Source organism: Rhagoletis zephyria, unplaced genomic scaffold (assembly GCF_001687245.7).
Source record: "Rhagoletis zephyria isolate East Lansing unplaced genomic scaffold, Rhagoletis_zephyria_1.1 Rzeph_scaffold_00096, whole genome shotgun sequence".
Lineage (NCBI taxonomy): Eukaryota > Metazoa > Arthropoda > Insecta > Diptera > Tephritidae > Rhagoletis > Rhagoletis zephyria.
Window position 1 is genome coordinate 209314 of NW_016157180.1, and position 15836 is coordinate 225149.

General features: G+C 35.7%; 1 protein-coding gene across 4 annotated transcripts in view; it reads right to left on the reverse strand.

The window, feature by feature from the left end:
* Wnt2 (Wnt oncogene analog 2) overlaps window positions 1-15036 on the reverse strand; it is a 49907-nt gene extending 34871 nt beyond the window's left edge. Inside the window, exons 1-2 of one of the 4 annotated variants that reach the window (XM_017632245.1) lie at window positions 14931-15036; window positions 7924-8796 (exon numbers count right to left, since the gene is read on the reverse strand). In XM_017632245.1, coding sequence (XP_017487734.1) covers window positions 7924-7979 — 56 coding nt within the window. In that variant the 5' untranslated portion in view covers window positions 7980-8796; window positions 14931-15036. Of the gene's footprint in view, window positions 1-7923; window positions 8800-14907 lie in introns of all 4 variants that reach the window. The other 3 variants (XM_017632237.1, XM_017632222.1, XM_017632229.1) reach the window with 3 other exon arrangements.
* Window positions 15037-15836: the final 800 nt, after the last annotated feature.

The window sequence follows — 15836 nt, forward strand, 5'->3', positions numbered from 1 at the left end:
AAATCACTTGACGAGTAAAACAAAACAGAATTAATTGCTCGGCGAAAGAAGAAAAACATAATTATCATAGGCAATGAGGCATTTATGTACATATGTATGTATGTATGTGATACATGGATATCGCTTTGCGAATGATAAATCACTGTTTGCATTCAAGAATAAGGTAAGCACTCTGACAATTTGGAATTATTGTTTTAGTTTTGTTTAAAGTATTTAAATTTTACTAAAAAGAACTCATAAGTTTAGCTACATAACTATATTCAACATTAATAGAATAACTTGACATTTGTTCACCTTTATTTTCTATCTGCTCAGGGTTTAAAAGTGTTCTACTCCAATCATATTCCATCGAAGTCGAGTGATGGAATGATGTGTGGCTCTTTGTGGAATAACCCTATTGGTGAGGGTACATATTAGGTTGTTCGATTATTCGATTTTTTTACAAAAACGGTTTTCGAGTTATTCGAAAAATTGAAATAAAAAAAACCGGTTCCACATTTCGAAAAATTAAAAAACCGGGTAAACCGGGTTTATTTTACATAGCTTTCTTACAGTTAAAATGCTCAAGTCGGTATGGAGCTTTGACCATAAGTTACAATAAAACTAGTAACAGTAAACATAGCTATTTAGAACAGCATAAAGCGAAGAAAGTTCAAAGTTTTTTTTTTTTAGATCAAAAGTAAAGCAAATAGAAATGAGTGAAAAATTCACGCTTGGTTTTATTTTAATTTTGCATTTTTTCTGACCTTTTTCGGGTTTGAGTAGTGCTTTTTCCGCCGTAGCCGAGTGCTTGTACCTCACATATGTATCTATTGCCACTCGGTTGGTCCATGATTAAATTTCAGGGCCCAGCAACATCAAAAGAAGTTTTTTTTTTCAAATAGCGGTTGCCTCTCGGCAGACAATTGCTAACCTTCGATTGTACTTTTGCTATAAAATGGCTTCTTCGGGGGTGGTGTAAAATTGAAGAGCTCTCCATTTGTGTCACAACAACAAGAAGCAGATCACTAATTGAAGGAAAAGCTTGGCCAAACACATAGATAGAAAGCGTTTAAGCGGCAAAAAATTCCGTTATTGGGACCAAATATAATATGCTGTTCATCCCCAAATAACCTAGGACACTTCAAAACATTTCTATTGAGAGGCCAAGATTTGTATGAAATAAAAAAAAAAGGTTTGTTCCGTTTACTTGATATTCGAAAAATCAAGATTTTAAAAAAAAAACCGCATATAGATATGCAAAAAAACGGTGGAAAGCGGTTTGGAAAAACCGAGTCAATCACCCTAGTATATATACAGCATGGAATACCTTAAATCACATATTTATAAAGTTATAACCATGAAATCCTAGTTGCTTGCACATATACTTTGCTAATACCAGCCTCAAATACCTCCCTTCGGTTTCCCTAATGAATACTAAAAGGGCCTTGGTAGTCAAATTCTTTATTTCAAAGGTTCCTACCAATGGAGCTTTTAAATAAGTTTGACAGTCAATAAAAGTTTCCACGTTCTCAAGGCAGCGTTGGCATTCCGACTGTCTCATAACACCTATTCGGTGCATATGAAAACGGAGTTAGTTGTAGTCCGTCAAGTACCCGGAGAGTAGCGTGGTGCCATTTCTGTTTAATTTCCCTGCCTATGGCCTCACCGCCTCCCAGTACTTACTGCGTTCAGAGTGTACCCACTCAGCAATTATGCTTCTCGAATAGGATGAACTAAGAAAGCAGAATATTTGTGGTCCCAAGAAAGCAGTTAAGGACCCTTTTTGCAACACGTCGTCCACGATCACGTTTCCTTCAATCCCACAGTGGCCCGACGCCCAGCACAAGATTACTGTACTCCTTGCTGCAAGAATTTTATGCTAATTATGGCAGTCTTTAACAACAAATTTGCTAAAACATCAGTCTGGAACACCGTGGGACATTTTTCCATGGCAACTGATAAATTGTTAGTTTGGTGGCGGGTCCAAAGACCCGCGCACTTGCTCTATTATCCATCCTCACACCAATTGCCCAATCTTCGCGTTCAGGAATTCTCACTTGGAACTTTCTGCCAAGCAGATCCTTTTGGTTTTGGAGTAAAAACTCTACATTTTTCTAAACCTGGTATCTTCCCAAGAAAACCTGCGTGAAGCTTCTTTTTATAGAAGCAGTCGTTGAATAGTCGAAATTGCAGCTCGCTCATGGCTACTGTTACTTGAATAAGAATATTGAGAGCAGTTCTGCCCACACGCGGCTCTAGACCCGCCGTTGAGCAGGTGCTCATCAATCCAGTGGCGGAGAGACATGCCATTCTTTTTAATTTATTGTGATGCAGTATGGCATTTTTTGCAGAGTCTCCTGCCACCAAGCTACAAATGCGTACGACACAATTGGGTGGACGATCATACGGTAAAGCTTTGAGTTCCTCTATACCCATTATGGTTTCATTGAAAGAACTCTATAACATCTGTAGAAATTATTACTTAAAGCTCCTTGCTCTAATACATATAAACATCCTGTTTGTTTTTTAAAAGTTAGTCAGTTTTTTCTCTTTCCCCAAGTATAGGAAAAGATGGATCGCATAAAATATAGAAGGACAATAAAGTGGCATAAGTCATTTCCTAACTGCTGTGCTTAAATGATCGGTATTAGGAACTGAATTCATCTGTAAATCGGTCTACCATAATATACTAAGCACCAAACTTTGTTCCTTTGGCTGATTGAGTTAAACGAATAACAGGCCCGTTTAGATCAGGTAAATTATGAGAGGAGTCAAACGGCATGTAATGGGTTATGCCACTTTCAAAAAAATCAAAAAGCTCAAATATCTAACAACTAAAGCGCAACATTCTTACTAACATTTTTGTTATTGCCTCATCCAGCTTACCCATTGTACGGTTTCTATTTGCAATTCTCCTTACTTTTTTTCTCTTACCAAAATACTCCTACCCTACTAAAACAGCTCCACACCCATCAATCTAGTGGACATATTGGCTTATGCTTGAATCGGCATGAAGATGTGGAGCACTTTAATTTCAATTATTGTATTGAATCGCTTTGACGGGCAATTAGATAAAGGAATAGGTAGGAGTGAAGGTAAATACACAAACAAAATTGTGTAAGCAAAGAGTTGGAAAGGAGCACGGTTAGCTCGCGTAGCTTTAGATGAACAGATGAATAGCCAAATCGGCAAATCGACAAACGGACAAACTGACAGGCGTACAAACTGACGCGACTAGCAAACAAGCACGCAAACAATAAGATGGATGACTAGAAGTCCATTCGAGCATCTGTCCGTCCAACTATCCAAAGCTAGCAGTGGCATCAATAGTACATACATAGATAAATTTGAGTGAGCCCTTGCCCCGCTTTGTTGTTTACCTTTGCTGTTGTTGTCTGCTAAGCTCGGCTTGGCTAACACAATCGTTGGCTGCCTTGTTCGTTGTTGGCATGGTTTTGCTGGTTGCTTGTTGCGATGAATGAATGGCAGCTTTTTGATGTGGTAATGGTGGAAAATTGATTTTTCGTTGGAAATAGAAATTTACCTAAATTATTGCTTGTTGGCCAGCTTAATTGGATATTTTAATGAGGTTTTACGTTTTTTTTGTTTTTGTTTTGCTTTTCTTTGCCGCACTTTTATCCGCTCAAAACTTTGGAGCCAAGATCGAGGCTGGTCTTGTATTGTCAATGTTTCTATGTTTATGTGTTTTTTAGCGAGTAAATGATGTAAATTTGCGCGACAGTGGGGGTGGACGTGAATGCGTCGTTGTCGTCGTAGTTGTCGCCGTCGTTGATAGAGCGACAGGCAGCAATCGCAAATTTTTTGAGTAAAAGGCTTCGAATATTTTCGCGGAGTTTAGGCGTTTCGAATGCACTTTTTATTTGTTGTAGTGCTATTTTATTATTCTTTTGTTTTTTTTTTTAATATTTTGCTAAAAAATATTATGGCGATTTAAAATTTGCTTATGAGCTGATGATTTGCTAAAAAGGTAATAAATCAAAGTTAATAGATTTTGACGACATGCGTGCGTCGCCCTGTAATTTTGTATGCAAATTTTGCATGCTTGTTATAACTTTTCAATTAAAATTATGAATTTATAAGTAGACTTATTAAAAAGTGGCTGCTGTATGAGTTCGTGCGTGGCGTGTCAGCAAGTAACAGCTATCCAACAACATCCGGGCATAATTTCGTTATTAGTGTGAATCTGTCACTCACATAGATTGACACCCACATTGGCTGATATACACATACACATACATACATATCTAATATTTTTAGCCCTTATGCGTAAAACAAGCACCCTCGCCTTTGTCCGACCAAATTGCATAAAATGTCTATACAATTTTAAGGCGAATTTTGACTTTTGGATTAACGCTTGATAAAGTGAGGATTGGATTACTGAATTTTATGACTTTTAGCAGCAGACCAAAACTTCGTAAGCAGACTTTTGATGCAGATCCATGACAATAAGTAGATTTTAAATGATTGTGATGAAGAAACTAAACCAAATACTTATATTCCTAGAATATAATACATTTACAAAAATCTACGACAGCTCGACTGACAACAATGCAGCGAGTAACCGAAGTACTAAATCAAAATTTTTGCCCTTTTATAGAGTTATATACGGTGGCGAAAAAATAAATAAGGACGCGACATTTTAAAAAGTTTTGGCTATTTTTCTTTTGTTTGTATAATGTTTACTTTTAAAGAAACTAAAGCTCGTTATCTAACAAAAACCATCTAAGTACAAATTTCTAAGTTTGTAGAAAAATTAGGAAATCTCGATAAATTTCAACAAAATTGCATCAATCTTTTTAATCAGAATTTTTAGAAAAAATCTGTTATTTAGCTTAAAGTCCTTTCGATTTTAGTAAACTGTAAGCTTGAAAAGGCTACAAAACACCGTTGATTTTTTGCAATTATTTTATTTTTTTGGCGTTGCTACGCATTTTTGTCCATACAAGGTACTCCTATGTTGCACAATTTTTTCATATGAAGAAAGTTAGCTAGAACTTCAAAAAAAAAAATAAAAAATAAAAATAAAAAAAACCACGGTAAGTGCTGGCTACTTCAAACCTGTGCTTTACGGGCAACTGCACACTCAAAAGAAGTCTAAGAAATTGAATTAAAAAGCTCGAACTTTTGATGAAAATTTTTGTCGAATTTTTACAAATTTTTGCACGAAGTTTGAAATTCTTACCTAAATGGTTTTTGTGAGATAAACAGCTGTAATATGATTAACAAACATTTAACAAATAAACAAACAAAATAGCCGAAACTTGTTTAAATTTCGCGACCCAATTCATATTTTTGCCACTGTATATATCATTGAAAATATATTATTAAGTGTAACGTATCCCATTTTGCACGCGTCATTCGACGAACAGGCCATAGTAGTTGCGTAAAACAGTTCGCACAAAATCCCCTTAAGCCATCTGATCATTGATTGATATCGTCTACGTTTCAGCACAATTAAAAAATACTGAGATTTGTAGAGAATGATTTTTTTGTAGAAGAAAAGCTCTACTATTCAAATGCCGGCCTAGGAGGATGTTAATGCTGGATCCAAGGTAGGCACAGTACCTCACCAAAATGGGTTATGTTTGTTTTCTGGGTATGGCAATACAGTTGTACGATACTTGCGTTCCGTTCGAAAACTCTGGGCAACGTGAGTAAACCATGTGCGATCCGCGATAACGAAACATAGTAAAGTTTTGGGTCCCGATAGAAGTAGAGAGATGTTTAGTAGGGCGATTGCAACTTATTCGTTTTAAGAGCTCAGTGAAGTTACCAGTAGATGCGGCTGCATGTGGGAGTCTCTCTTCACAAAAAAAAAATCCTCCCTATCTAAAGATATTAGACTACCTTGCGTTCCAAATCTAGATATATATTCCTTTTCTTGAAGTGGATCATAGTTTTTGGGCTATTTAAGTAATAAAATCATACGTCGGTTCAGGGTCATTCGTAAGCTAGTACAGGCCGTCTCTCCGAAGTTTATGCGGGGGAACGCTGATTGATTTTGCAGCCTTCATGTGAACGATAGAAGGCACCACGTTGAAAGACCAGGCCAAGAAGAATTTACCTTCGTACCTGTGTAAGAACTGAAGGTAGGAGGTGGCGTACACTCACAAGAACGCTCACTTGACCTCAGTTTTCGTCTACCAGATCTCTGCAGTGTTTTTCCAGCTGAATTTACAGCAATCAATGAATCTGCAAGATGGCAGATCGATTCTTCTATTAATTTGTATAAACTTATTTGAAATAAATAAATAAAACGACATCAAATATTGTCATGGAATGTAGGGCACAATCTTAACCAGATGCAAGGAGATACGTCACTCATGTTGTATGGGTGCCAGGCCATAAAGACATACCGGGCAACTGTGTCGCAAATGAACTCACAAAGAAAGGTACCTTATTCACTGCGAAGCAGCTCGCAGTATGGGCATTCCACTATATTCTTGAAAATCGTGGCTAAAACGGGCAAACCAAGATGGTCACACCCACAAGGAGGATAGCAAGGCATATCTGTCCTAAGACCGAGCCACTTCAATAGTATTTCATATGTTTTAATTTTAAGCCGCTCAGCCGCTCGCCACTCAGGCGCTCATTGCGTGGCCTCGGCCTAAGTTGGATAAGCGCAAATCAAGGCCTGGCCTTCGCCTGGAGCGACCACTGCTCTGACATGTAATCAGGTTCTCACCGGGCATGGGAATCCATGATATGAGAATGATTATGCAGTTAAACGACTACTCGCAGTTGCCGTAATGTGGCGGAAATCGAGAGGATAGAGCAATGCTTATGCCAATGCCTTGCATAAGCGAGGGCTCGCCGCTGCCCGTTCATTCACTATTCTTTTGAATGTTAGGCTCAACTGCTACAAGTTGGAAGTCTTTAATATGGGATCACAATGGACCAATGGTGGTCTAAATGTGCCCTTTTCCTGTGCCGGATGAGGGCAGCCAAGTTAACCAAACCTAACCCACGACACATTACGAATCACTTACATTTTTTTTTTTTAATTCCTTGAAAATAAAGCCCGTTTTTGTTGCATTAAAGTACGAATTCTGACCAATATGAAAGATATTTGTAAAATTTGGTATCCGAAAAGAAAAACTTTGACTGGAATATTGTCTTTAAAAGGAAGTTTCAACGTTGTCTAGCTCCCAAATTAACTTCAACTCTGACAAAATATTATGGTGGGAGTCATAAAATAAATTAAATTTTGTAGTTGGGGAAACAAAAAAAAAGGTTTTTGCTAACACAATACTTATAAAATACACCCCGCGTCAAAATAATAAACTCAACTCATATTGAAACCTGTTAACAAAAATTATTTTTTTGATATTTAATTTTAATTGGTTTTTATCAAAATATAGTTCATTCTTTAATAAAGACCGTATAAATCTAGTTTTGAACTTTGTGCAATATTAAAAAAAAAATCCGCAAATTTTCGTAAAAATGTCAACTTTTTTAATTAGATTTATTAGAAAGATTTTGAGAAAACGGTTACCATACAAGTTCAGTATAATTAAGAGCATTTTTTCCACACATAGTATCCTAAGAAGATTTTTTTTTCTGTGGACAAAATAGGCAACACTTTCAACAGAAAAAAAAACATTGCCAAAATTTAGCGGTACTTTATTATACTAAAATTAAACCTTTCTAAGCAATCTAATTAAAGGTTTTTTAAGTTCTTATGAAAGTTTGCTGAATCTTTCAAAAATATTACACAAAGTATGAAACGTGGATTTATACCGTTTTTGTTAGAGAATAAACTATTTACATATGTATATTTTTATAAACAAACAGAACATTACAATTAAATTACAAAAAAAAAAAATTATTGTTAACACTTGTCAATATGTGGTGCGCTTATAATTTTGACACGATGTGTATGCACTTTATATTCACACGTCCACTTTCAATGTCACTCACCTTATTTCCATGATCCAAAGCAAAAATATTAAAAACTTGTTACGATTTTTCCACATTTCTTGGTAGCGTTTTTGTGCGTGCGTCTGGCAATCGCATCATAGCACTACAACAACAAATACACAACTGCAAATAACTGCAACAGCACAAACGCACTTTGTGAACACTTAATTCATTGGCCGTATGGTTGAAGATATGTATATATATATGTACATATGTAAATACTTATATCGTAGCTGAGTAGTTAATATATTTTTTTTTTCAAGAGTAGTTAATAAATAATATTTTTATGCAGATATACATATTTTGTTGATATGCAAATACGGTAAATATTTACAATATGTATGCAAATATGTAGATATGCACGTATGATTGCGATTAGAAGTATATAACAATTCGCTTGTGCGTTAAGCTACATACATACATACATACATATGTATCACATTTCCAGGCGAATGTAAAATTGCTACACGCTTTACATACATACTCGTAGATTTCACAGTTTGGCGTTTAGGTGTCAAATGACGGCGTTTTGTTGGGCATTTGGTGGATGCTAATTGGATTGGCCGGTTGGTTGTTGTTGTTAAGTTGATTGCGTGCACAAGGAAGCGTTGGTTGGTTGGCTTGTCGAATTATTGTTGTTGGTGTTGTCGTACAGGTTGCGAAAAATTTCATTAGAAGTTGTAAAAATTTATGTGCGAGACGCAGGCGCAATATGAGTAAGATTCATGCGCGAAGTTTTTCGAGACAGCTAAGAAGCTGTGTGATCACAATGGCTTTTTTCTTTGATAAGTATGTACATATATATTTGTTGCACGTATTTATTTGTAGTTAGTAGATTTTTTCTAACACTTGCTGCTGTAAAATGGCAAAGTACTGCTAGGAGTTTAAGATTTCACTGTTATATTTATTATTGAATGTTTTCACGAATGTTGAGACCAATGCCGCTTGTGTCGGGACTACAGTGGCAATGAGAACATTCCCTCTCGAATGCCTTCAATGTTATAATTAGAGTCCTATTTACTTTCTATATGTAGATCTATATCTGATATGCATACGCCGATTATACCACACCAGAACTAGAATACCATATGCTCTTCGGGGTCCTGAAGTTCAATCCATCTTCCTGACTTTGCGAGAGTTTTAAGACTGAAGTGCGCGTTGCCGACTGCAACGATCTCTATGAGCAGCAAAAGTACGAATGGACATAAACGCTCCAGCCCTTAAAGTATTCAACGTAGTACTCTTTGGTGGTAGCAGGGGAGGAGGAAGTTAGCTTCACTTGCCGTTTACAATTGGAATCAGTTGATACAGAACGACATCGACCAAAGAGGCCATCATAGGAAAAGATGGCGCGGAGGGAAGAAAGACTGCTGCGTAGTGTTTTTTAATTGTTCTACGAATCTTCTTATCTATCCCCATGTAGAATCGCCCGCTGATTCCGAAAATCATGTTAGTTTTTGAGATATTTTTAATTTATTATTATATTAGTTATTCAGTTTAAAACAAAAAGTGGTTCCACTTAACCACTTTAATCTTACGAACTTATTTAACAATCTTAATATGAGTTACGGAAAATGAAAGCTAACAAAATTCTCAATAATTCGTATGTACATCACTTTTCGATAGGTCTGATATTTCCTGACAAAAAAATTGATAATTCCAGATTTTTTGTTTTTTTGATGAAAAAATAAAAAATGTATCTAACTTTAACAGAAGAAAAATTAACAAACTAACAGATTCTGTGTCAAAATTTTGCAGTTGTGCTAAAGCCTGTTCTGTTACAAACAAATCAAGTTACTAATGAAGAAAATCCATGAGTAAATAACGAATTAATTAGAGGTCAAATGAAAACACGCAACGCACGAAAAAATGTTACTCATACGCCATGTACACCTGTATAGTTCTCTTTTCTGTTAAAATTTCATTAAAAAAATCCTTGCGCATTTTCATTTTACAACTCATTTATTTCTTATTTATCCATCGATTTTCTTCATTGGTAGCTTCATTTTTTGGTAAGGAACGAAAATTCATACAAAATAAAAAAATTCCCAAAAAAAACGTTACTTTCCCCCTCCCCCCCCGGCCCCTCTTAAAATTTGAACTTGTTTAAATTTTTTCATAAAAAAAAAACAAAAAATTGAGTGGTTTATCAATTTCTCATACACTATTAGGCCTATCGAAAAGTGGTATATATGTATGTATACGGTTTATGAAGAATTTGGTTGGCTTACATTTGCCATACTTCGTATTACGATTGTTGGATTGGTTCGTAAGATATACGTGATTAAGTGGAACTATTTGCTGTTTTAGGTTAAATAACGGTAAATTGAAAATATCGCGAAAACTTATCCATAGAGTAAAAATTTAACTCCATTTTCGGAATTAACGAGCGATTCTACATAGTGATTACATAGTGATGCCACTGAACATTTTTGCTGTAAACCAGTGTTATTAAGAGTTATGTATATAACATACCACAAGTTAAGGTACTGGAGTGATAGGGGCTCTAAAGAATCCGTCGTGTCGGCGGGGGTGCTCAGGGATCTATTCTATGATCGCTTCTTTGGAATCTAATTTTTGACGGCATCCCGCGTAGAGATATGCCTCCGCTTGCAGAGACAAAACAGGGGCAGTTCGAATAAGCAGCAGGAAAGCAGTAGAAAAAATGAGGTTTTGTGTTGGCGTTGAATCCATGACATCCAAGTCCGTAATTGAATCTGGGTGTTATGATTGATGGTCAACTAAATTTTATGACCCTCCTCGAGTATGCTTCCAAAAAAGCCTCGTATGTTCAAGCATATCTATTTAAAACTATGCCTATTAATGGTGGTGCTAAACATTGCAGAAGAATCCTTTACAGTAGGTTGTTCAGCTCAGTTTTATTTTATGCTGCTCTGATTTGGGCAGAGACAACGAAGGTAGAAAGTTACGCAAAGAAATTAACCACTCTGAATAGCTTAAGTGAAGCGTATCGCCGGACTGATAAGAGTAGAAACTCTCGCGCTCATTCTCCAAGTAGAAAAATAGCTGCGTAGGTCACATGGACATTCCACTTTTCATTTAACACAGTTTCGTTCGGGCATAACGACTGCGCGGCAAAGCAGTACTCAAGAAGGTTTTCTACTTCACGGCTCGGCCCGAAGCGTTTAGATGGCTACAATGCTAAGAAAACTAAGAACCAGGCACATGCAACCATTTCCTCAGATATAATAAACACTATTATACCCTGTAGTTATCGCAACATTATCCCCATAAAATTTCTATTTATTTGGTTAAATTATATGTACATTTTCTTTCCATTTAATTTAAATTAGTTTAATATAATATAATTTTATCCTATTTTGTTTTTAATTTGATTAAACTTCATTTTATTTTACCGCAGCATTACCCTCCTATAATTTCTATTATTTTATCTTATTTTATTTTATTTTATTTTATTTTATTTTATTTTATCTTATTTTATTTTATTTTATTTTATTTTATTTTATCTTATTTTATTTTATTTTATTTTATTTTATTTTATCTTATTTTATTTTATTTTATTTTATTTTATTTTATCTTATTTTATTTTATTTTATTTTATTTTATTTTATCTTATTTTATTTTATTTTATTTTATTTTATTTTATCTTATTTTATTTTATTTTATTTTATTTTATTTTATCTTATTTTATTTTATTTTATTTTATTTTATTTTATCTTATTTTATTTTATTTTATTTTATTTTATTTTATCTTATTTTATTTTATTTTATTTTATTTTATTTTATCTTATTTTATTTTATTTTATTTTATTTTATTTTATCTTATTTTATTTTATTTTATTTTATTTTATTTTATCTTATTTTATTTTATTTTATTTTATTTTATTTTATCTTATTTTATTTTATTTTATTTTATTTTATTTTATCTTATTTTATTTTATTTTATTTTATTTTATTTTATCTTATTTTATTTTATTTTATTTTATTTTATTTTATCTTATTTTATTTTATTTTATTTTATTTTATTTTATCTTATTTTATTTTATTTTATTTTATTTTATTTTATCTTATTTTATTTTATTTTATTTTATTTTATTTATTTTATTTTATTTTATTTTATTTTATTTTATTTTATTCTTTTTACCTAGCCAATTGTTTTATTATCTATTTGTTACTATCTTTTTTTCTTGTAGTCAAATCAACGCCACACTGCGCTAAGATCGTTATGCAAATGTTGTTACAAATTCACACGTTAATTAAGGAGAAGCCCACACCGGCGGGTGCATAACTCGCTTGTACTGGCTGGCCAACAGCGGTCGACCAATCATGCGGCATGCCACAAACTGGCCGCAAGGAATACACATACATTTATGTCTGTATTAATGCCGATTTGAATGGGGCCAACTATGCATATAGTTATTAAGTCATTACGCTAACTACTTAAGACGGGCTGAAGTAGACAAGCGTACAAGTGAATTCTGGCTAGACAAGTATGTTTGAGTGTATGAAGCTGCATACAAATGTGATTTGCTCTTGGCACACACTACATAAGCCAACAACCCGCTGAGCTTTAGGTTTCGTCTTTTATGCGCGAAGGATTTGCATAAATAAATCACTTGGTCTATTTTACAGCAGCTCACTGAGTGATGTTTAGCACATCTAGCACATGCAGAGCAGCATTTAGGTTTGTGCTATATATACTAAGGTGGTCCCTAAAATATCAATATTAAAAAAACAACGATATTCACGAAAATTTCAAAATTTAAATAAAAAACCAAGAATTGTGTACTGGATGTACAAAGCTTTAGTCCGACCCATAATCTCTTAGGGGCGCTGATTTGGTGGCCAGCCCTTACTAAGGATTACGTAGTTAAAAAGCTAGGCGGAGTTCAAAGGTTGGCAGTCGCTAGCGTAACAGGTGTAATGAGATCCTGTCCGAAGGATGCAATACCGTCTGAAATTAAAGCGCTGCCCACTGACTATATCCTGTCAAAAGCCTGGATTCACCATAAACCCCGCACGAAATTCCCATGCCGCAGTGACTACAATCAGGAATAGGTCGGGTTCTGGACGGGGCTTAACTGTATTTACGGATGGGTCAAAGATGGAATGCGGAGTGGATGCAAGGGTGTTCATTGAGCAACGTAACCTAAAGTTTTCCTTCCGCCTATCGCACTATGCAAGCATTTTCCAGGCTGCAACGTTTGCTACTAAGGATGCAGTAAGGTACATCAAAGAGAACGTAGTACCGGCGAGTACGCGGGTTAACATCCTCTCGGATAGCCAACTCAGATTAGACTAGATCAGATCTCAACTAGTGGATGAATGTAGAAGAGAACTGGCCTATATTTCTGATCAATATGAAATTACACTAATTACGGTAGTTCTAGATGCCTACAAATTTACTGCCGTGTGCACAAGGCACTGGCCCGTTGGGGTACATGTGGAAAGGATAGTACTGTCCTTCAATATGTTCTGCCGCAGTTGTGATGTCCCGCGCTCAAAAGAGACACTCGTACTCTTGCTGTGCGAGTGTCCAGCCCTGGCAAGGATGAGGCTAAAGATACTCGGCAAACTATTCCTGCAGAATATTTCAGAATGCAGCTGCCTATTTCTCAATATGACGCACTGAAACTTATTAAAGCCGCCAAATGGCTGTGGGTTGCACGAGTTGTGGAATCAAAATGGCAAACTTGCTAATTGCAAATAAATAATAATAATAATAATAATAATAAATTTTGCCACACTCTTGCGGATTAAATAAAAAAAATATTTTTTTTTTACTTTTGAAATTTTCGTGGATGTCTTTATTTTAGGAGGTTCCCAATACAAAATTTGTAAGTTGATACTTTAAGGGCCACCCTAATATATATGTACATACATATTCATTTTCTCATATGAAGTGCTAAACTTCTTTTTCCCACTCCCTTGTTTAGTGTCGGAAACCACATTCACGGCTATTCATCTTCAACGCAGTCAGCAGACAAGCGCGCTCTTAGCCGCTGATTTTGCATTTATTATGGCTCTTTATTTGCGTTTTATGTCTAATTTGATTTCGATTCTCTAAAATCGCATCTTCGCAGGGGCAGTAAAAAAATGAATAAATAAAGTTGTTGTGTTGCCGCACGTCACATCAACTCGGCAACCAGTTCAGTTCGTCTATTGCTGACCACCAGTCAGCAGTCAGTTGACTTAACACCCGTCTACGCTTCTAAGCTCAGTAGTCGGAGTCATCAATTCAGCGCATACATCTCGTTTTAATGCGTTGATTTATTTAATTTATTTATTTTTATTATATCTTCTTCACTCATTTCTCATTTTATTCGTGCTCCGCGCTTAAACCGTTGGGCTGTTTTCAGTTATTTTATTTTTTCTTATTTCAAATTGGTCCGATGGCGTGTTTGTTTCCCGTCCTTCGTATAGCCGCAGCAACCGCGCGAGCAGCAATGCAATAACCATCAAATGCACAGCAGGTGAAAACAGCTTACCAACCAAAATATGCTAATTTAGCTCAGAGATAAATTATCCAATCACATTCTTAAAGTGCCACTGCCACGGCCACGGCATTTCGGCAACCAACAAAAACTATTTGTTTTATTTCATTCGTAAAGCTACTACAATCGACCGCTTAGCGTTTAATCGCCCAAAAGTGATTACGCTGTCATTTTTGTTCTTTGTGGCTGCCGCTTTAAGTGTCCAAAATCCGCAGGCCAACTATAGTGTTAGCTCCACTACAATAAAATCAACACAGCTTGAGTCGCGCAGGATCAGCAGCACCAGCGACCACCGATCACCGATCACCGATCACCTATCAACGGCTACCCATCTCATGGCGACAAAGTTGTCATGCCATCTCACACGCCATTAAGCCACTTTTTTAGGCCACCACATCAGCGGGATGCCAAACACACTCAATTTGCCAAATAATCATTAAAAAAAGAATTGATCACTAATAAAAATTAACAATCAATTGCCACTGTAGCTCATAATGAAGTTAATTACGTTAATTATTTAGATGCACACACTTGCAATTAGCCACCAGCCACCTTAGACGTACGTGTCTATACGCGTCTACTTCGCATTTTCATTCGAGACGCCGCTAAACCGCCAAAACACTTCTAAACAGTTCGAATGTTGTACGAGAACTGCCAGCCAACTGGGATTCGGATCTTTTGGTCAGCAAGCAAATACGTACTTTCTGTAGCCTGATCCATTGGTTAGTAGGTTCGCATAGATGGGTAAGTGGGTGTGTGTGTGTGTGCGTTTGAGCGCAACAAACTCTGGCTCAAACTCGCGCTTAGAGTTCAAGTTCGAGTCATGCTTGCGCACAGCACGATGCGAACTCACCTGTGATCTAGGTGTGCATGTATGTAAATATGTATGCGTGGCTATGAGAATATTGCCATTGCGTGTTGCGTTTGATCGGATATCGTAACTGCATCCGCCTGGCGCGTGAGATCGTATGGAATTTTTGAATGGCTTCTAATTGGCTATAGAAAATTTTGAAAATCGTGAGGGGCAATTATGATGATGACGTTAGCGTTGATGCCGTGTAATTGATGTGTGATTGATGATGAGTAAGTGGTTAAATAGCCTCGTCACTTTCATGCAGAAAATCGGAAATATTTCAATAAATGCGCGGTGGAGTTTTGGGCATGTAAAAAATGGAATTATACCGAAAACAATTGCAATTAAAGTCGTGTGATTACACTTCTTAGTAAATTGTGAAATAAGAATGGATTCAGATCGCTAATTCTGAGAATGTTCAGAAATTCATGACAAATAGAAAAAATATTTAAATACTTGATACTAGCAAATCTAGCAGAACCGTGTATTGTATAGACGACAAAAGACATGAAAATCGTTGTCATAATGGCCATTTATGTCTTCCCTGTGGATTGTGTTTCATAATCAATCCTAAACGGGTCTGA